We start from the raw sequence: 23,352 nt of genomic DNA on the forward strand, positions 1-23,352 counted from the left end.
AAGGAAAGGAGGAGGTGTCCGTAATTCCCAACCTGTTGTGTCATGGCGGCGGGGGCATAGCCATAGCTAGTCTGCTTGTCTCGGCTGAACACAAGCTTCGACAAGACCACGTCCAGGATGAACGTCTATGGAAACGTGCATGGGATGCGGGGGGGGGAAATCATAGCAGAGAACACACCTTGATTTGATATCGTTGTCATAGTGCACGGTTAGCTTCTGCGAATAGTCGTCGACTAGGCACATAGAATAGATTGTTTTGCAGATATCATCACATCAGTGGAGAGAACGTGATGAGGAAGGCAGGAAGTGAAGGCAGGAGATGCGTACACTGGACTGGATATCAGTTCAGATATGTTTCTTGGAGGTTCAATGGTGCGTTCCAGCCTAATGGTTTAATAATGCAGTGCTATCTATCAAGGTCATAAGGGCTAACGTTTTAGGCATGACCACGATCTTTGTCGATCTGAGTCTTTGATAGAAATACATTTAGTCAAATACTTCTTTAATAGTTGAATCTTGAAAATTGTGTGTGCGTGTGTGACAGCAGAACATTCCTTTGGGAGGATGGGGATAACAGCGTTGGTTGGATTCTAGAAGAAAAAGCTTTGTTTTTCTGCGGGGATGGACACCCTTCTCCTCTGGAATTTGCTGTATTACGTTTTCGTAACACGGCAAACCTCCTTATTGTTTGATAGACTCTTTGTGTGGCGGCACCATCAAATCATTAGTGCAGTGCACATTCCATGCCATTATTCTAGATGGCGACACAATGTTAGAAAAGCACCATCAAAGATTATCGAACAAAGTAAAATCCAATTGCAAATGCTCGCCTATGGACAGCTTTGGGATACCCTGGTCAACCAATTTAATCTGTTCATTTGTTTAGACCACGCAAATGTCACAAATAATAAAGACATCATTGAGCGTCCATGCACTAGAAATTGTATTACATATGATTCGCCGATTAGTTGGGAATAGGTCTGGCCTGACGAAGTCGAGGACACCGCTAATATCTTTTGATACTAGTTCTGTTCTTAGTCCGGTAGATGTTCAACATTTGGTTCCACAAAGTCTACATAAACTGTGTACATAACAGTGAGTACTGCTGCTTTACGTTCTCCATTTCACTTCCTGCCCTCCATCAGAAGATCGCTTGACACGGGTGTGACACAGCTGCAAACAACCCATTGAGAAATCCAGTAAACAGTATTGGTGAGTTAGTGATAGTGCAAGAACATAGCAACGTCAGATGTTTTTCCTTTTATCACACTTTCAATAATGCTGTGTGAGAAATACAATGACTCAGTTATTCAAGTTTAGGGTAAGGCAGAACGGTCTTTTGGTGCAGTGTCCACGCCTCTTGAAACACAATGAGACACGGATGACAACATTGCATGAGAAAATGAAGAGTCGGCATGATAAAACATTTAGTAAACATTGTGCATTTCTGGGGGTGCCTTACCTCCACGAACACCGACACGGCGGCGTTGGCCAGAACAATGAGAAACAGCTTGATCCGCCACGAGAAGGGGACACACACGATCTACAATGAGCAGACCACAGTTGTAGGATTGTTTGGCCACATTGTACAGTGACTGGATGGGGAAACATGATGAATAAAAGTATTCAAATGAGACGACCTGAACAATTGAAGTATACAAATTAAAAAATGCATTATAATTCTTTTTTTTATCATATGAACAGAGTAAGGCCTTGCGGCAATAAGACTGGTCATGACTTGTCGGCTGATATTAAAACAAAATACTGCTGAATAAAGATACACATCTTAAGGAAACATCCGATGACCTGTGTCCACATTTTTTCTGCTAGTGTACTGGGGAAGAAGCGCTTGTGTGTGTTGGAGAGAAAAACAACAACAACAACAACAACAACAACAACAACAACACCTTTACAGACTAGCGTCACGTAGTTTCCTTTTTATAATCTATATATAACACACCCTCCATTTTCTTGTTTACATGGGTGATGATGAGCCCGCCACATCTAGTTTGTGATTGGTTATGATATTTTAAACTCCAAGCGCTGGGAGTGGCCGCAAAAAGAGGCAGATCATCACCCTCAAAACACGGGGCGCAGCGTTTTTACTCAAGATGGCCGCCTACGCTCTCTCCTCCTTGGAAAACTGAAAACAAAAGACGCTGGAACTCAAGAAAAAAACGCTGTGTGGACACGGGCCCTTAGAGCCCTCTTCCTTGACTAGGACACTAGATTTATAACTGGCCCTGGCGTGATTGAACAGAGATACACCAGAAGACCGTCCGACGTCGTGTTACCTTAAAGAAATCATCCATGGCCTCAATCGGGTGGAACAGCACAAACAACATGAACACATACAAGGTCAGGGCAGACAGCATAAAGGGCCCTGGAGGGGGGAGAGGTGGGGAAACAGAGAGCATACACACATACACAAGTTAAGGACGGTGCACCTATGACTAATAATACTGCAGCTTTATCAGTTGTATGGCTAGTTCATTTTTGTATTTTTTGCGATTATGACTATTGCAAAATAACCCATTTTCATTGTAAAATGCCTAATCTGGCTATCAAAAGAATCCCTTGGTAATGAGTCTTCACAGAGTTAGCGCTGTTGGCGGTGGTGTGTCCTCACAGTTCTTGTAGCTGGGCTGTCTGAAGGGCTTGCCCTTGGAGAAGATGATGGCCACGATGATGTACTGGAAGGACGACACGTAGAAGATGCTGGTGTTCTCGTAGTTGGAGATGTAGTCCGGGTCCACCTCAAAGGCGCTTATGTTGGTCATAGAGTGAGTTGATGTTGATGCTGATGTGTTGCAGGCGCTGGAGGGGTCGGAGATCAAAAGGTCACGGCAAAGTGGGACAATGGTAATGTAATTGGTAATGTCAAAGTGGACAATGTTTATATAGGTTATACGTCTACATGGAAAGATTTGCTCATTAAACACATTGATCGCTGAAATCTAAATTAAAAATGTATCGAAAAGAAAAGGACTCCTAAGTTTTGAGTGTTTGTGTACTGTTGCCACCAGAGGGCACTGTTTGATCACTTGGTACTAACAAGTCGCAACTTCAAGTTATAACTCATTTGGATGCCTCTTAAGACTTGTGTTTTATAACTGTATCATCAGACATGGCATTGCCGACACTTATGTCGGCATTTAAAATATATAATATGAAAAAAAAAAAAGCAGAAAACTCTTCAAGTCCGTTTTCCTCCTCAACGTTTCTTCTTCCTTGCCCTTCAGAGGTCTGTGGGTTAAGGTAGTGTTGCATCATGTTGGGCCTGAGAAGCCACTTTGAGACCGTAACTGTCATTATTAAATAAAGTTGACTTGTCTTAGGTCCGATCACACAGAAAACTTTATCAGCTGGGGGAGGCCATTATCTTAATGTCATCAACGAGAACAAAACTCTGTCTCACGTTTTTTTTGGCTGGGTGCCCTGTGCGGCCCCCCCGAGTTGAAAATGTCAAAAAGAAAACAGCCTTGTAGCTTTAGAAGAAGATGCTGGATGGTTCCTCTACAACAGTAAAAAGGCACAGCCCTCTTCTCTGCTTTTGTTCGAGCCTTCCAAAAAGGCCTCAGATTGCCCGGGGGTACTCACTTTGACAGCGGCGTCCACTGCTCATACCAGGGCTGCTGCTGGACCCAGAGGAAGGGGAGGACCTGGAAGGCCAGGCAGATGAGGATCTGGGTCAGGACGGAGAAGAGCAGCGGGGCCGAGATGAGGCCCGAGGGAGGAGGCCGAGGCACCAGCTCCTTCCACGCTGGGTTCAAGCTCACTGGGGGTGCAGAGAGCAGAGAGAGTGAGAGACATGCATCGCAATGGATTCAATACAGCAAAAATGGCACTATACTTTAAGGTCCTTTGGATAAAGGTGATTTGCAAAAGAGTTGTTTGATTGTAAATAGTAAAACGAATAAGGAAAATAAACACTCAAAATAGAAGTGTAGGGTTAGGTATGAGGAATATGCGGCCAAACAGTTATTGAACTTATTTCAATGTCTTGTTAACACTCACTGGTGAAGACGAGGAAGAGGATGATGGCGATATCGATGAAGAGGAACTGAAAATCTCCAAGGTTACTGAGGATCTGGCGTCGATGACAAAAATCAAAGGTCAAAAGGGGATAGAAGGTTGTCACTAGGGTGCAACAGGATTTTAAAACACTTTATTCACGCCATGATGGCTCTATGAAATGGTCAAATCTATCCGTTATTGGCCGGTGGCGGGTATTCTGACATTCTGGACCATATTAAAAAGGAAAAAAGTGTATGTTTGTACGTGCCGCTACTTACAGAGTAGAGGAGGGTGACGCTGATGTACTGAATCATGCTGTAGAGGGCCATGAACTTGAAGACACAGAAGGAGGTGATGAGTGCCGCTCTACCCTCCCTGTAGGAGAAAGAGGAACCAATTAAGTCCTTATTACATGAGTCCGTCTCATGTAACCCCAGGTGGTTTACTGCTACCGTACTATTCAACTGTAGGTCTGGAAAAAAGGATTTAACTTTACTGTGATGAAATTCAAACATGTAATGTTTTACTCACAAAATATATCCATAATATAACGGGACCTCTTGCTCATTCTAAATCCATATTATGCCGCGTTTCCACTGCAGGGTGCAGTACGGTTTCGGTTCGCAAAAAGGTGCGGTACGGATTGCGTTTCCACCGCTAAAAGTGGGCGTAACCCGGACTGAGCCGTACTAGTTTTGCCCTCGTCTTCAGTACTCCTCCGTTGGGGTACTGAGTCCCCTGGAAAGGGTGCCGGAAAATTCGAGCTACACACCCCCTCCGTTGATTGGTCGACAGAGTCGTCTCTTCCGGGCGACGTGGGGATAAAAACAAACAAACAGTAGCCTTGAGTTATTATTCTTTACAATGAACATGTTGCGTAAAACGCTTGTTTTGGCGAACAAGGAGGTGGAGACGTTCCTCTGCATTCTTGGGGAGGAAGACGTGCAGAGGGAGCTTGATGGAGCAGTGAGGAACAAGAAGGTCTTCCAGCTGGTTTCTGGTCGATTGGCTACACTGTGTCACGCTGCTATGATGTCACGATGTTTACGTAGCTGCCGTGGCGATCGACATCCGGCCTACCATAAAGGGTACTGTCGGCGGTGGAAATGCGACCTCGGAACTGAGCTGGGCTATACCGCCCCCTCCCTACCGGACTGAGGCGAACCGAATCGTACCGCACCCTGCAGCGGAAAAGGCGGCATTACATTGCGGCAAAGACTAAACTGGATTTCTAATATTTCTGATATTCTTCCAAATACCATTGAAAAAGGCAATCCAAAAGTGTGAGAGTTTTGCGTTATTCCTTCAGCAAACGCCATCGGTTATTTCCCGCTGCCCATAGACAAGGGTGCAAACCAACTGGCTCCATCGCCCTGACTTCCCGGGGAGTATGACAGGAATCTAGGGGTCCCCCGTGGGCTACCTGATGAGGTTGGGCACGCAGGAGATGTTGGGGGTCCTGGAGGTGAAGGGGGACGCCACGGAGGCCTCCAGCTCCGACAGAGAGATGCCGCTGTGGGCCCTCTTCAGCGCCTGGTGGGGAAGGACATAAAAAGGACTAGATTTAACTGGATGGCGTCAAAACAAGTTAAAGGGGTATAAATAAAATAAATAAATAAATGACCATTAAACATTTCTTATTTTTTTTTACTACTTTTTCTACTTACCCCACAGTCATTAGCTCCATCACCACACATCCCAACATAGTAGCTAGAGGAATAGATTGAAAATCAATGAGTTGATATTCACACTTTATTTGTTCACTGTTATGTCCTTAAAAGCCTAATAACTAGGCTAAAAATAAGTTTCAAATTCAAACGCAATGTAAATGTTATGAGAAAAAGGTCAGAAGAAAAGTAATAATAATAAGAGTAAGTATCTTTCTGATCTGTTCCTACTCACTCGACGCCCTGCAGTGCTTCAATGAGCTGCGTCTTCTGGTCCGGAGCCATCCTGGCGAACACGGTGCCATGGAGCACCAGCTACGAACCAAACACACATCACTTACACACCTCACAGAACAACAGCAGTGGAGCCCACATGTTGACGGTCTGTCTGTCTGTCATATGTTGAGTAGGAGCCTTTTCTTAAAAGCCACAAAGTGTAACATTTCCACTAGCTCATAGCTTGAAATGACATGTCTGCTTGCATGTTGCATGTGTTGCAGTGAATAAACAGAACACAGAGACGGTTAAATTCAGCAAAATGACCCACTGGGCCTTGAAATATGCCTGAGCGTGGGCTCCCTCCCCCCTTACCTTCTGCATCATATCGGGGAAGTGCTCCATGATGATGTCGAACGACTTGCCGCTCATGGCGAAGTGGAACTGCTGCTGTGCAGACTTGGCTTCGTCCATGTGACATATGTCCTCCAGGCTGATGACCACTTCCTGTTTTGTTTTTTTGTGAATGAAACAAACAGTCACATTAAAACCCAACCGCGGTGGCGCGATGCACAATGACTTCCAAAGAGAGGCAGTTAGCGCCCAGAGCCACAGTGCGGTGGTGCGGTTTAGGAAGCCCCCCGGTTCATTGAAATATAAAGGAAGCCATTTTTTAAGGATCCATGATTTGATATAGCCCAAGCCCCAGAATATTCCCTATCTTTATTTTTATTTTAACACAGAACCATCTGGGAAGCCATCCTTGGTAACAGTTTTGATAGGAGCAGGCACTTTAAAAAAGCCCTTGGCAGGTGATTGGATGATGAACCATATGTCCATCACGTATATATCCTTGTAGGACGCTGATTGGTCTGAACCACTGGTGGTTCTGAAACAACCAAGGAATTTGAAGCGTGGCGAGATTGACTCTTGAACGATTGCGATCTCGCGAATACAGCTGCCTCGCAGGCTTACGTTTTGAGAGCACTTCACTTGAAAGCAAGTTTTGGATAAGCTGATTTGCTTTGTGGCAAAGCTGTTCCTCCATGCGTGTTCCAGGGCAGGCAGCAGGATTTTGACTGACAATGGCAGAACAGGCAAAGCTATCGATTCAAGCACTCCTGAGACAGAACCAAATATGGCAAGCGAAAGAAAACCTCAGGAAAGAGAGACCAGAGTCAGGCTTAACTAAATCAGTCTTGCTTTGAATCGGTAGAAAGCTATGTGGTAATGTGAGGAGGAGGAAGGGAAGTGCTAAGGGAAAAAACATAGGAAGTTAGTCACAAAGACGACATCACTTAAAGCACCTTCAAGAACACACATTGTTCAGTCCTCCAAAGTGTCTTACAATACAGTGAGTTCATACATCTTTCAAACATTTTGCCCTGATTAATATTATGGTGAGGTGCATAGAAAATGCCGCTCAGGAGAGTGCACTTGTTATAAATCATTTGTGGTTCGGGTGTAAGTGCGCATGCGTTCAACCATGCCCATTTGTCGACTGTTCTGTGATAGACAGTTTATAAATTACAGCGGTAGTGTGTTTAATGGTCACAGTGGTTGAATCTCTAAGCCTGAATATCTTCCGATCCATCTTCATGCAGGTGACAGTGAAGAAGTGATTGAGTTAGGTATACTTAACCGATAACGGACAGAGAGACATAATGAGTATAGGAAAGGCATCAAGGGTTAGTTCTGGAAAAAGGATTAAACCTCTCCCCCTATTTTCATTTAGGTTACAATTCAACATTGAAATAGTTTTAGGTCCTGCAAAGTCCTGGCTGTTAATACAACTAAAGAGGTGTCATCGAGAGATGTAAATAGTTATGTTGGCTTCCAACCAAGTCTCTCAAGAAGGACCTACTAGTTAGATAAACACCAACATTTATTTGGTTCTTTCGAAGTCAATGATAATGTGGGGTTTGACCATTTGAGATATCTCCAGGGAAAATAGCTGTGTGGTTTTCCAAATCAGCCATCCGTCAAATTGACATGAGTGGGTTAGATGTTGGTTATTTTGGCTACATCAGTACCAGCAGTGTGTTGTTGTGTCTCGTTTTCTTAAGTTTAAACGCTTCGATTAATGACTCAAGCTTATGTTAATGATTAGCTCAAGCGTTCAAATTCTTAAATGTTATGGCGGCGGTGGTGTTTCCAACCAAGCTGGAAGATGAATGACCAACAAACAGCTCATCACGACACTTCACCAGATGAGGGGTAAGACTGATGTAGGTAGATAGGCCCTGTTACCAGTTGGAATTAACCTACATCCCGGGTGATCCGGTCACAGGTGGACAGCTCACGGTACAGTCGGTTCACACCTGGCATAACAATGGGTCTCGAATGACCACTTGTGATCGGATCTCACTTCCCTGTTCTACATGCAAATACACGTACATGATTTCCGTGCGCAGAGACCAAACGCGTTGTTTTAAACCAGTTTGAGGGAGCCATGCACAACAAATCTCCCCGTGTATTTGACTCACTCATAGTATATCTTAATTGGCTTTACAAATTTTGCAGAGGTTGTGGACCAAGCCAACTTGCGCGATTTGAGGATTTTATACACTTCAATATGATGATGTTGGGGAGCAAATGTGTAAGTACTTCTGCTTATGCAGAAGACGCCAGTTTAGTAGTCGGCCTTCAGTGTGGCCCAGGAGACTTTTTCTTGCAAACTGCTAAAAGAATGTGGCCATACAAGGCACCGACTTCCTCTGAATGTGCTCTGAGCCGTCGGATCTGATTGCATCCTCAATGTGTCATGTGGGTGCATACACACCGGTTCACTGTCCCACTTGTGATCGAATCACCCAAGAAGCATGTTAATGGCAGGTGTGGACAGGGCCAGAGAGATAAGACAGAGGAGGGAAAGAGGAGAGAACGAAAGAGAGGAGACCGTGGAGAGAGAAAGAGAGGAGACAGTAGAGAAAAAGAGGAGAAAGGAGAGAAAGAGAGGAGACAGTAGAGAGAAAGAGAGGACACAGAAGAGAGACCGAGATGAGACGAGGGAGAGAAAGAGATGAGATGAGACAGGAGAGAAAGAGGAGACAGAGCAGAGAAGGAGAGGAGGCAGTGGAGAGAGAAAGAGAGGAAACCGTGGAGAGAGAAAGAGAGGAGACAGTGGAGAGAAAGAGGAGACAGAGCAGAGAAGGAGAGGAGACAGGAGAGAAAGATGATACAGGAGAGAAAGAGGAGAGAGAGCAGAGAAGGAGAGGAGACAGGAGAGAAAGAGATGATACAGGAGAGAAAGAGGAGAGAGAGCAGAGAAGGAGAGGAGACAGGAGAGAAAGAGATGATACAGGAGAGAAAGGAGAGAGAGCAGAGAGAGCAGAGAAGGAGAGGAGACAGGAAAGAAGGAGATGAGACTGAGGTCAGACCGAGAGGAGACAGGGGAGAGACCGAGATGAGACAGAGGAGAGAGAAAGCGATGAGAAGGGGAGAGAAAGCGATGGTACGGGAGAGAGCGACAGACCAAGAGGGAAGGACAGGGAGAGCCCGAACAGAGAACCCTATCCCTCACCTCCAGACGGGGCATCTTGCCGGGCTTGTCTGCGTATCTCCAGTTGATCTTGGCGGTCTGTCCGTCCCGCGGCGGCAGGGCGTCGGCGATGATGATCTTGTCCTGGGGAGGGATCATGCCGCAGTCCCTGGCCACCGAGATGGCCGTCAGCATGTTGTCTCCTGCAGGGACACGCAGAACCACATCATGGAGGAACTCCCTTCTATACACCTCTTGGATCTCATTTACAACATTAAAAGAGAAAGGACTACAAAGGTCAGAGGTCACTTAAAGGCCATTATCAGTAATCAATTTGGGCAGCACCCACAGTGACTTCGATCAGAATCATCATAATATTTGCAAGAAAACTGTATTTAATTAATACGTTTCTCAACACAGGGGTAGCATGAAACGCAAAGGTGGTACTTCATGCAGGAGTGACTCAGCCCCCAGGAGACACAAATGGAGATCCACGTGGGCACACTCCAGCATAATGACCTTGGCAGCCTGTACCCAACTCATACCAAGCCAGGGCGTATCAGTGTCTGCCTGGGAGCCTCCTCGGCCCCCCCCCCCCGGGGGGGACTGATGGTGGATCAGTACCAGACTCAGGGAAAACCACACTGGCCTCCATTATCCCAGAGTCCCTAATCACTCCACTCTGTCACACAAAACCTGTGTGTGTGTCTGTGTGTCTGTGTGTCTGTGTGTCTCTGTGTCTCTGTGTCTCTGTGTCTCTGTGTGTGCATTTTTCAAGACTACGCATGTTGGCTGTTTATTTCGACAAGCAATCAGGCTCATGCCCATGGCCTCACAGCTGCGGGTGCGAGTGTGAATACGCCTGGACTTACCCGTTACCATGACGGTGCGGATGTTGGCTCTGTGGAGATCCTGCAGCACCGCTGGAGTTTCTGCCTTCAGCTTGTTCTGCATGATGATCAGACCCAGGAACTCCATGTTGGCCTCGACGTGGTCGCTGCAGCCAACACACATACACATCACGTCGGCTGCCTTCCAATAGTCTCGCTGTTGCATCCTAAATCTCCGGGTTTCCCCCTGGATCAAGATTGTAGCTACTGTCGCAGTACATAGTAAGCTAGACATGCAGGCAGAGGACACACCAGCGAAATCCTTACTCTTTAAAAAACACATCCAACACTCGCTTCGTTTACAGTTTTATCTTCCTATATTGTATTTACGACTAAACGGATGTAAAGAGAATAGCGTGACACGGGTGAAGTGCGGCTGATTTACCGGTTGACGTTCTGCACTCGGTGCCAGGTTAGCTTGGACTCCAGGCGGCGGTGGGCCAGGGCGATGACCCGGAAACCCTTCTTGGTGTATTCCTCCAGAACCTCTCCAAAGTCCTCCGGAACTGGGAGGTGGAGAGACAACAGCCAGAGGGACCGAGAGAGAGACAGCGATGAAAAGAGATCAGGATCAAAATAGGTTGAGAGAGAGAGAGAGAGAGTGGGGAAGAGTGAAATATTGTTAGTAGAGGGTAATCATATTATCAAGACTTCAAATAAACATAGCTTTACATTTGTTCAAGACATCGATACGTTCATTCATAAGTACGGTATCCAAACTCTTCAAGTGTAATCCTCAGTTACATTGGCAATTTCATTACTAATTACTTTACTAGGAGTACTAACACACCTAAACCTCTGCCACTACATTTGTTCTGTTAGCATCAGGACAGGCAGCAGATCACAGAGAACCATGGAAGTGGAGGCTGATCCCGAAGCCTGCCAACAGAGAGCCTTACCGGACTCCTTCTTGCAAAGGCTGGCCACCACCTCTGGCGCCCCCTTCAGGTAGGCGTCCATGCGCTTCTCCCCCAGACGCCGCGCCACAACGCTCATCCTCTGCAGCGCCGACGAGAAGGGGAACTGCCTCACGATACCGATCTCATACATCGACTGGGAAGAGGAGAAATTAAGGAGGTGTATCAAGTTTAATTAAAGATGAATCACTAAATTACACTTTACCTTATACGTCTGTAAAAGGAGATCAAAATATAATCTATCTATATATCTATCTATATCTATCTCTATATCACTGACTCTGGCACTCATACCCATCACCAATATGTAAATTATTATATTATTGTATCTTTTTTTTTTTTTTTTTTTTTTTTATTCTATTTGATCCTTTTTTTTAATTGATTGCTTATGTTCCTGCTTGTTTATATGGTGTTATATATATATATATCTCTTCTTCATTGTTCATTGTTATTGTCTTAATGTATGCACCTTGATCACCAAGCCAAATTCCTGGTTGGTGTAAAATCCTTCTTGGCAATTAAATCCTTTCTGATTCTGATTTCTATATATATATATATATATATATATATATATATATATATATATATATATATATATATATATACACACACACACACACACACATATATATATATACACACACACACACACACACACATATATACGTATATATACATATATATACAAACATAAAAACAATATACAGTATACTGACACAGTAATGTCAATATTTTACCTTTTAACAATATCTGCCCAGACTGTTTTTGTTGTTTTTATGGTTAGGCAGTCCTACAAAACCGTTTTCCTTTTGTTAGGTCACGGACATGCTTCCCATTTTCAAACGTGAACTCTACTCTCACCATGACACAGATGACTAACCCTTCCTTACTCATTACACAAAGGTTCTCCACTATTGCTCCACTGTTGCTCCACTATCATCACCCATGGCCACATTGAACCACCTGACCCCAGAACGGTTATGTGTAGCTGTTGTGAATCAGCATTAAGAGAGCGTCTGCTGTGGTTGGAGCAGCAGGAATGAGGAAGGGGCATGGCGGTCAGGCAGAAGTGGAATACTCACAGACAGCTCCTGGAAGGACACACAGAGAGAAGAGCATGTGGTGAGACGGTGTCCGGACATGTTGTACCGACAGATAAAAACATCCTACTCTCTTTCTTGTTGTGCTGGCGGTAAAGCTTCGGCCGAGGTCAGAGAGCTTGTGGAGAAGCTCACAAAGATGCAATGTCCCTCAATATTTAAACGTGGACAACATCATATTCAAGTTTTTATCATTTACTACAAATAAAAAAGGGACAATTAAAATGCAGTAATTTCTCAGCCGCTTTAATCCAAATTGACTTGCGGTGAATTGAAGAGGACTACTGCTCTACCCCTAACACGGGGGTTCAGAGATCGATCAGAATACATGAACAGTGTTTGGTGCATGGGGCCGATCCCCGATAGGTGACTGAGGCCACCCACCATGTCCATCTCCGGGGAGGCCGCCGGCTCCGAGGGCAGCAGCTCCTTGGGGGGCCGCACCACGGTGGGCATGATGCGCTCGTGGAGGGCCGTCTCCTCCTCCGTGGCCTCCTCCAGGGTCTGCAGCCGACCGCCGGGACGAGAGGACGAGCACAGAGACGGACGATTGAATGACACTGCCGGGGGGAATACATAGTGCCGCTGGGAAAGCAGCCACCTTCTGAGACACTGAGCGACTGGATGGAAGACAAGGACATCCCACGGTAGCCAAGCAGATTTATCTTGCATGGTGACCTTAACGTTTCCTGTCTTGAACGATATCCACCCACACTTGCACTTGCAAAAGTTTAAAGTGACCTCCCCGACAGCAGGTCATAACGCAAAGCAATAAATAGACGTGCTACATAGTCACATCCCTATTCTACACAAGTATGCTGACTCCGTCTGAATGGCTACAAAGCTGCAATGTCATGGAATTCACTCACAGTGGGGGAGAAGTAGGCGTATGCTTCCTTAAAACAGCGAGTTTTCAGTCGGTGAGCCAACGTTAGCTAGGTATAACGTGCTATACTCCAGTATTGTTCAGCCTATCCGTCTGCAACTATCGGGCGATGTCACACTAAGCAGGGTCCCAAAGGCAAGCGTGGAGCACTCACCCAGCTGATGGCCTCCAGCATCTTCAGGTCCAGGGGGTCGCCAGACAGCTGGCCCTCGATCTTGGTGAGGGAGTGGCAGGTAGCCATGCAGGCCACAAACTGGGACTTGACCAGGCTCTCCTTGTAGGCACTCTCCTCTGACAGCTGGAAGCTGGAGAGAGAGGACAGGACATGGGGTGAGGCCAAGGACAGAGGAGAGTTTGCTTGGGGGGGGCGAGGGATGTTCATTGAGACGGGTGACTTGGTTGATTCATAATCAGAAGACTGATTTGATTTTAAAGTTTATTTCGATTTTTGTCATTTATGTGATAGCACAAATACTAGGTATTTGAGGAAAAGTAGTGATGCTTCATACATTCTGAGAGAGAGAGAGAGAGAGAGAGAGAGAGAGAGAGAGAGAGAGAGAGAGAGAGAGAGAGAGAGAGAGAGAGAGAGAGAGAGAGAGAGAGAGAGAGAGAGAGAGAGAGAGAGAGAGAGAGAGAGAGAGAGAGAGAGAGAGAGAGAGAGAGAGAGAGAGAGAGAGAGAGAGAGAGAGAGAGAGAGAGACCCACCTGCCATTCTCCACTCTATGGATCCCCCACATATCCAGTCCATCTTCTGTCAGGGTCCCAGTCTGGACAAACCAAACGGATAAATTTAATCAACAGGGGTGGTCTGTTTCGTAGATTAACTGTATGTACGGTGGGAATATAATGTCTACTGGGCTCCGCTGACATGCACCTTGTCGAAGCAGACCAGGTTGATCTGCCCACAGATGTTGATCCTCTGGGGGCTGATGCAGAAGATGCCGATTTGCTTGAGGCGGCGCTGGGCGTACACGATGCCCGCCGTCATGGCGGCGGGCAGCGCGGGCGGCACGGTGATGGTGATGATGTCCAGAGACTCCAGGATAATCTCCTTGATGGGCACCTAGAAAAACACACGGACAGCGGGTTTTCAACCAAGGACTTCTCGGTTTGATCGCGTTGTAAATTGTATTCAGACACTTTTATCCGAAGCGTCTTAAGAGGGAAGTCAGATACAGAAGCAGGTCATAGGCATCTAAAGGCAAAAATGTTAACCGTTGGGGCGACGAGGCAGCAAGGGCTGTGATTGGTCCGCTAACGTTAACCCAACGTAAACCCGACGCAGACCCAAATCAGGTTCACGACTGCGTTGAAGCAACTGTGTGGTCATTGCGTTGCGTAACCATAACTAAGCCTTTACTCGTGGTAAGTACAGGCACACTGTGGACATGGAGGATCAAACACTGAACCTTTCCTAATTATTACACCGTCCTTCCCCCACCACCCTCATGTATAGACTTTCTACAAGCAATGACTCCTATATACATTGAAAGCCATGTCTTTTAAAAAACCCATCTAACTGGACTAAATGTGTGAAAGTAACAAGCTAGATTCACAGAGCATTGAGCAATATTCTTAAAGACGTCATAACACCCATACATGGTTGTGTTCCTGTGTTCAGTGACAGTTGAAACAAACCCAGAGGAAATATAATTCAATGTCAATAAACCTGGTATGCAGGACTTTCCCAAAGCACACAGATTCGGATCTAGACTGACTAGCAAGTCGTTTTACATCCCTACTTTTGTTTATTTTATGTAAAAAGGACCACGTACAGTTGAAAACATAAATGTCCTCATTTGATGCACCGTACCCGATTATATCTTTAAGCTAATTCCCCTTTGTACCCACTTGGCAGGTCAAACCAGAAAGCACGATAAAAAAAAATGGTACAAGGCAAAGACCTAATACAGAGATATACAAAAGAGACCACACAAGACACGCAATACCACGCTACACATAGTAGCAGACCATAAAATCGGCATGTGGACTGGAGGCAAGTCATAAAGATCATATGATAAATTTCAAAGTCAGGGAGTACAATGCTGAGCAGCAGTTAAACGACTCATTCAGTCGGTTTTAAAAGAGCTGATAGAGCTGAAGCTCCATCCGACAAAACCACACATGCAAACTAAACGCCAAATATCAAGAATACCGATGCATATCGAGACTGAAATACAAATCCTTTACTACCACAACCAGACACGCCATTTTATTTTCTTACAAGGGAGACTTTGCTGTGACACAGCACAGGCAGTGACTCACTGTTCCCTCAGCCAGACAGAAAATACAAACTGAAACGTTCTCCGTCAATTTGCTTTGACATGCGTGAAGCTCCATCGCGTTTGCTTTCTTTTAAATAAAGTTGTGTGCAAATAAAAAAATCGAATTAGATACGTTGAAAAGGCTCACTCCTGGTCGAACCGACACATTCAACACCGCTTTGACGACGCCGTTAATAGGTTTGTAGTACATTTTTTACCAGCGCTAGTGGGTATCAAACCCCTCGACCTGGCAGCTCTGTCGGTGCAGCGCGGCACCGGCAGAGCGAGCTGCACCCCACTGGGTGTCTCCGCGGCCTCACCTCTTTCATGACGCTCAGGACGATGGAGTAGATGAAGCCGATGGCGGCCACGCCCACCAGGCACAGGAGGAAGAGGTAGGCGTCGTGGTACAGCTTGAAGTCCGTGGGCTTGGGGTAGAGGATGGAGCGCACCAGCTGGCCCTTGGCCGTGCTGAACCCTGGGACGACAGTGAGGGGGGGGGGGGGGGGGGGGTGAAGAGACGAATGTGGAGGATCGTCACAGCAGGTGTAGATATGGTTGTCTTCGTTGGAGAGGGGGATTTAATCTTTAACGTGTGCCATGCATATGTTTAATGGTTTACATAGTGGGGGTGGTAGTTGTTTGTATTTTACGATGGCAATGTATGTTTAGCAGAGTGTTGACAGATTTGTTACTGTCAAAAAACGACAGTAACAAATCTGCTCTTTTTTTGGTAAAAAAAAAGCGATAAACTTCAATGGGTTTAGGAGTGAAAGAAGAAAGTGTATTTCGGTGTCAAATTCAATGGAATCCATTTCCAGAACACACACACACACACACCGACAGACTAACCTGTGCGGACCACCACCGCCTTGACGAGCTCGCCGGTGTAGAAGCGGGTCTGGATGACGTGTGTGCCACAGAACAGGGTGTGTCTCTTGTGCTCCTCCGTGCTGAAGGCAGAGTCCTTCTCGGCGTCCCGGTCGCCCTGCACCGGGTTGGGCAGGTTGGTCTTGGTGACCGGGACGCTCTCCCCTGTTCAGACCGGGACGAGAGAAGGGAGGGCCCCGTTGTCAAGGGTGTAAGGAGAGCTTGTGTATGACACACACACACACAGACACACTTTTTTTTTATAAGAAAGTCTTTTTAAATCCTTTTAATAACTGCTCGCATGACATCATTAGCCATGACTCATCAGAAACCCTAACTCTAATCCCCCAATACAAATAAACGTGTCAAGAGTATCGGCATAGTTGACAAGTACAGGCTCTAACGGAAGATAACAAAGTCGATGATAAACCCCACGGTGACGTAGGCTAAGCTGGCTTGACCTCTGACCTGTGAGCATGCTCTCATTGACGATGCATGTTCCCGTGACCAGCACCGCATCACATGGCATGATGGTGCCGTTGCTAGGGATGACGATGACGTCGCCGGGCACAACGTCGGTGGAGATGACCTCTTCGATCTCTGTGGGAGCGGAAGGGAAAGGGGGGGGGGGGTCAATGGTAAGTTTCACACTGCTTGCGCCGGTTTTAAACAAAAGTGTCGGTTGGAACGCCTGCGTCACAGGCTGGTACGAGAGTGGTTGAGCAAGAGATAAGGGGGGGGGGGGGGGGCACGCTGTACCACACACCATGCGTGTCGATTCGGAAAACAAGCCACATTCCAAGCCTCTTATGGAGGCATCGATGTGGCAAACAACACCAAATAAAACCTAAAAAAAGACCTTGTTCTTAGCGATTCTGGTATCGGATTTTGTTTGTATCTGGATTCTGGAGCATTCTCTGATAGCGACCGGTAATGTGAGGTATCACACTGATCTCTGATAACAGTGTCAGCCCACCGCAAAATAAACGTCAGTGTTGGTGCAGGTGGAGAATGGGAGGAAACACGAGGAAAGGGCAGAAGTGGTGCGCCAGGTAGAGAAGACCCTGGAGTCTTGTTCAGCAGATCCCATTGCCCACAACACGCTGGGCAGGACAGGAAGTGCTGAGGCATCAGGCATGCACCGACTACTGCAGCAGAGCGCTGCACACACCACTAGCCCACAAACGCAACAAACATACAGTATCTTTGATACCTTGCAGGTCAAATATTTTTTGGAAGAAGTGCACCACACACACACACACACACACACACACACACACACACACACACACACACACACACACACACACACACACACACACACACACACACACACACACACACACACACACACACACACACACTTTTACAAAAGAACCACAGAATTGTCCCTTCTCAGGTTTGGTCGAACAAGCTAAAACCTTATGCGTGTGATGCAGTTTCAGAACCAATAAGCACACACAAAATCCACAAAGAAAGAGCTGACAAACCGTTGTTGGCGCGGCAAATGGACATGCGGACAATACTGTGCGCGGCCACCATGTCGCGGAGTGTGATGTATTGCTGAAAGAAGAACACAAGGAGAGCTTTTTCAGTATGAAGCCCTGATGCCTGGTTGAATTCATTTAGTTTCATTCTCCCTCCGAGTCACACCATCAACAGTTGGAGAGTTCAAGTGACCTATGGGTGCGGTTCTGCTTATGAAATGGCACACTAGGGCCCATGTGAAGTGCTATTTAACGTGCCCACAAAACACTGGGCTGTAGTTACAGAGTTGATTTTCGGACTGTACCTTTTTAATGGTGTACAGAGAGGTAGCTATGGAAATGAAGGACATGAACACGATGGTGGCAGCGTAGTAGTAATACTCTTCGAAAGCCCACAGGATCACACTGAAGAGCTGGAAGATGTAGAACGGATTCAGGACCTGTATTAGGACAATGGCAACCAGATGAGAGACACACACCGATTAGAGAACAGACTTATTGAAGAAGGATATTAAAAAAAAATCATACATGTTTGACATGGGTATTGAACTCTGCTGCTGTATATCATTTACTGAAATATTGAAAAAAATAACACACCAAATGTGTAAGGAGTCAGAGCAAGAAGAGGAAATGAGGCAGATACAAACGAGACAACGCCCCAATATCAAAATAGGGGAGGGAACTGGAATGAAATGGTAAGGAGCAGGAAAATGTAATTTCTTAGTTTAATTGGTACCACATGTAGTGGCTATCAGAACAAACTTGCCCTTGGTCAATTAAGCCTGCACCCTGTCCCTTGCACACAATAACTTATAACTCAGGGCAAGGCTTTCCCCAAAGTATCACAACACCAACAAAAGGAGATCTCCAGTGTCGATTATGAAATTAAACTTTTTTTTATGACGGACCCTGACCCTTGACCTACTACGAGTAAAGAAAGTGAAAGTACTGATCGGGGAGGATCCTGTCTGATATAAGTGTCATTCACTACCAATAAACATGTGAAATACCCTGACAGTTTTCCACAGAGAGTTTGCAATGATTATATGAATAAGTCCATATCAGGGAATATTGTTCTAATGATCCAACTAGTGAAACACATTTTATTTTTGTTCCTCAAATCATATCTAAAGAGCTATAAATCCCAACACGAACTTTAAAGACACTAAACTATGATGTTTGACTGGTGACGGACACGAGCAAAGTGTATGCAAGCTTGAATCCACAGTTCAAGCTTGCATACAGTGATCGCAGTGATCTTTTGTTAATGTGTGATCTTTAGCTTCTTTAACCATCAATGAAATACCAACACGACAGACCCCTGTTGGATGAGTGACCCAACTGAAATACATAATAAAGGTGTCAAGGTTGATGGATTTATTTATTTTTTCTCGTTTTAAATTCTTCATGTACAGGACCTAAACCACTCGGAAAGAAATGTATTTATTTACATATCCGGTTCCAGAGCTTCAATCCGGACTCATGATAGGGGACATAATATTAAAAAAGGGATGGAAAATACAGAGCCTCTGGAAAATAGCTCTGATTCAATGCAGTACTGGGCCATCAGCAGCAACCAGTGAAGTATAAATCCCATAAAGCATCGTCTGAAATGGATCTGCCAATGTGCCTGGTCTGGGAGCAGACTGCGGGCTACTGTCCAGGAAGCCAGGTATTTATCTCACAATAGTATCAGTAGTCAAACATGAACCCACTGGATAAACTGGTTACATTTGTAACATATTGATCAAACAAGGAACATTTGGAAGTGTCATATATATTAGAGTAGCATCTCCCTTTTGCACAACAGGTTTCCAAGAACTTTGTCGGAGCAATGCTGAGTCAGGCGTATTCCCTTGAAACAACGTCAGATTAGAGACAGCGGATAGTGCTGACCGCTTCTGCCCAAACCCAAGCAGTGCGTGCTCTTAATGTTTGATAGACGGAGTAGAACACGTGCAATATCTGCAAAGTGAATAGTTTGTACTACTTTCTGCCCCACCTCTTTGATAAGAAGTTTGAAGACCGAAGGCACTTTCACCGCAATTTCATTCACTCCGAAGAACAGTCTCCTGTCAGAGAGAAACAAGTAAAACGGTTTACAAACAGAGAAAGGGCGTAAACAAACGGTACATCACATTTACAAGGAGAAAGGACAAATGCTCACAGGCGCACAAGGGGAAAGGACACTAGTCAGTCAACAGCCAAACCTTCTGATTAAGTCTTTTTGAATTATAAATGATAAGAAAACAACAATTGTTTCATTCACCATCTATTAGTGGTTAGCGAGGAAGACACCATCTTTTTGGTGATGAATTGGAAATTAATTTATTTTTCTTAATTTCCATTCAATTTTGCTTACTAATATTATTAAATGTGCAGATAGTTTCAGGCAAACTGAGGCTTCTAATTCACTGATGGATGTACAGGGAAATTGACAGGTCATATCAGCATTTATGGCAGGCTAAACCAACATCAGTGTAACAAGATAGGCTACATAATGTTTCATGTTGGCCTGTGGTCTCATCTGTTCCGTTTCCTATCGTTAATCTCGTGTACATGATTTATAACATGATTGAGTTAAACAGTTTGTAACCAAAGACCTTTGAGACCAGTGATTACGTAGCCTTGTGAGACCATTCAGATATTCACATTTGCATTTCACAATGATTATCAATCATGCATTGGCTGGAGAGCAATTGATTTCCAAAAATAGCTCCAGCTTCATCTAGTTCAGACTTCTCCATCCACTCAGAGTACTGCTCATGCTCTCTTCAACTTAACCGAATCCGGTCGGAAGTAAAGCAAAAACATTTTTGTCAACTGAGATAAGCCATCTGTGCAGAATCTGCTAACCTTTAAGCATTGAATGTTAATCAGTCTATTTCCAACCCAAAATTTTTTGGATTGCGTGGATTGCAACACTTTCCTCGGGCGACGCCATTGTTTTGTTAGTTCGGCAGAATGCAGTGCTTCCAGTTCGCTTGAACTGATCCTCCCTCCCCTGACCAGGGCTGGACTGGCCATCGGGCGTACCGGGCAATGCCCGGTGGGCTGGCAGGCCTTTTTGGGCCGACGAGGTTTACTTGAGGTTTATTTTATTTATTTATTTTTTAATGGACCCGGCCCGGCCCAGCCATGTCACACAGCCGAGGGCCGAGGTCCGTCCGTTCCTTCCCTCTTGGCCGTGCGGGCTGTCAACTTAACCTGAAAGTTAAATAAAACTTTGGCCCAGGCCATAACTCATTATGATTGGTTCTGGGCTGGCCCTGGCCCTAACACACACACACAGCAGAGGGCCGAGGTCCCGCCCCTTGGGCCTCGGCTGTCAATCAGTCACGTCACTAACTGACAGAAAAATGGAGAAGAAACGTAAAGGAGGCGCGGAGTCCCATTTTTTGGTCCCAGTCCAGCCCTGCCCCTGACTGCTGATCGGTCCAAGCTTTTTAACGTTTCAACTAGAAAAGATTTTCGACGGGATCGAGGCCAGACCGATTTACGTAGAGAAACAGACGTTGAACTTGTCAGTCAGGGTGGTCTCATTAGGCTAGTGATTACAGGCTTTAGATCCACGGTGAAGGGCACATGTCAGACTCCCTACATCCGCTGTGGTTGGTTGTATGGGTGTGGGGGTGGGGTTACCTGTACTCCTGCAGGTTCCTGGACAGCCCAGCGCTGTGCTCAGAGTGCAAGGCTGAGCAGCTCACCTGCAGATCCTCCAGGCCTCTGGAAGAGCACCAGGAAGAGAGGAAATCAGGGATATGCCTTATACATTCTCATTTCAATTGACCATTAATTCTATACCTTGAATCGCCTATAAATATGAAACAAAGAAACCCAATAATAAACATCTGTATAATAATAAAAAATATATAGATACACACACACACACACACACGGTATATATATATATATTTATTTATTTAAAATGGTACAGATGGCAAAAATACAGTATCTTTGATACCTTGCAGGTAAAATAGTTTAACAACATAACCATTCACTTTAACAGCAACTACATATGATATATGTAGTGCTTAATTTATACACACAGCACTGAATTCACCGATAGATATTCCTTAGACACTCCAGCCCCGCTTGGAGGTGGCCAATGAATCAATGAATCAATCCAACGAGCGTATATGCAGGGTGCTTACGTTAAAACCTCAAAGTTCTGCGCCTCTCCATTCCAGTAGTACTTGGCACTGTGGTGTGTGAAATATCGGATCTGCAGGGAGCAAAGGAGAGCTGTTGGTTTGGGAGTGTGTGCGCGTGTGAATCCATTAAAAGTGTGATATCTCATACGAAAACAAAGCCATGGCCATGTGCGTGCGATCGTGCGTGTCGGACATGGCAGTGTGCGTGCGAGTGCGTGTGTGCACGAGACCTGCGTGGGTTGGTATTCGCCATATCTGTGGATGAGCTCTTGATTGGGGTCGGCCTGGGATGTCTGACGGCGGGGTCCTTTCCCCGTGGCGGGGGTGGGGCTGTCGGGGGAGGGGATGGAGGAGGGGGAGGTGGTCTGGGTATCCAGGATGTGGAAAGGGCTCCTCCCGGGAGCCAGGATCACGCGCACCTTGGCCAGGAACCAACGGCGGAACTCGTCCTGTGGAAGGGCGGTAGAGGAACACAGCGTGCGTTTAGGCCGAGAGTGGGTCATGATTTCAGGTCCCGTTTTCAGGTCTCGTTCTTCCCATGAGCCATGCCTGCCAATGAACAGTCCCGTGGGCAAGAGGTAGGACTGGGTAAAAATATAGATTCATCAATGCACTGCGATTTATTTGTTGTAAGTCATTGTAATATAGAAGCGAGTACGCCTAAATGTACACATACCCTTTTACATTTGTCCATGTTATGATTATGACTTTAATGCTGCAGGTTTAGCTCAGAAACAATACTATAGTGTATTCCCCTTTTGCTAGTTAAAGCAAATTCATTTAATTCATTTTGAAATGGTTAATTCTAAATAATATTTAGGTATTTTTGTCAACTGCACGTATTATTGAATCAATATCGAAGCAATTGGATCAATATCAAATCAAAAATCGAATCGAAGCAAGACCTAAAGAATCAAATTGAATTGAATTATGAGGTACCTGGCAATACCCAGCCCTAGCAAGAGGAGCAAGATAGTGACAAGGAGCAGGACAACGAAGACCAGGAGAGTACGGAAAGGTTTTTCTATTCCGGAGACTAGGACAAAAGCAATTACCGAAACATGTCATCGAGACAATCTCTAGGAGATGCCACGCCCACTCTCTATAATGAGGATTTGGAAGACCAGGTCCAAGTACTGGGACGGGGTTATCACGGGAATTTGAACCCCCGACCTTGGCAGTGCAGGTCCCATGTTTTACCCTTTGAGCTATCCGGGAGCCCACCCACCCACACACACACACACACACACACTAGTGGGACTTAGCCTGACATCGGGAAAAACAATTCGCAAATGGGTATTAGTCTGGAACCTCTCTTGTTTATGTAAGGGGAGCAAAATGGGTCTGAACACTATTAAATAGACCTCCACATCAAACCAGACCTCCACCCAACCCCAGCCCTC

At 45.6% G+C, this 23,352-nt stretch overlaps 1 protein-coding gene across 1 annotated transcript in view; it reads right to left on the reverse strand.

The window, feature by feature from the left end:
- The window catches only part of atp13a3 (ATPase 13A3), a 37,791-nt gene that overhangs the window by 4,527 nt on the left and 9,912 nt on the right, over positions 1-23,352 (reverse strand). Inside the window, 28 exon segments of the mRNA XM_060067905.1 lie at positions 33-125; positions 1,463-1,543; positions 2,295-2,383; positions 2,630-2,817; positions 3,601-3,778; positions 4,018-4,090; positions 4,296-4,392; positions 5,441-5,550; positions 5,685-5,727; positions 5,920-5,999; positions 6,276-6,407; positions 9,424-9,584; positions 10,254-10,378; positions 10,657-10,777; positions 11,171-11,377; positions 12,666-12,792; positions 13,329-13,479; positions 13,880-13,941; positions 14,049-14,237; positions 15,759-15,916; positions 16,291-16,473; positions 16,777-16,908; positions 17,799-17,871; positions 18,101-18,235; positions 19,798-19,867; positions 21,438-21,521; positions 21,950-22,020; positions 22,180-22,398. Coding sequence (XP_059923888.1) covers positions 33-125; positions 1,463-1,543; positions 2,295-2,383; positions 2,630-2,817; positions 3,601-3,778; positions 4,018-4,090; positions 4,296-4,392; positions 5,441-5,550; positions 5,685-5,727; positions 5,920-5,999; positions 6,276-6,407; positions 9,424-9,584; positions 10,254-10,378; positions 10,657-10,777; positions 11,171-11,377; positions 12,666-12,792; positions 13,329-13,479; positions 13,880-13,941; positions 14,049-14,237; positions 15,759-15,916; positions 16,291-16,473; positions 16,777-16,908; positions 17,799-17,871; positions 18,101-18,235; positions 19,798-19,867; positions 21,438-21,521; positions 21,950-22,020; positions 22,180-22,398 — 3,432 coding nt within the window.

Source organism: Gadus macrocephalus, chromosome 12, assembly GCF_031168955.1.
Source record: "Gadus macrocephalus chromosome 12, ASM3116895v1".
Classification (NCBI taxonomy): Eukaryota; Metazoa; Chordata; class Actinopteri; order Gadiformes; family Gadidae; genus Gadus; species Gadus macrocephalus.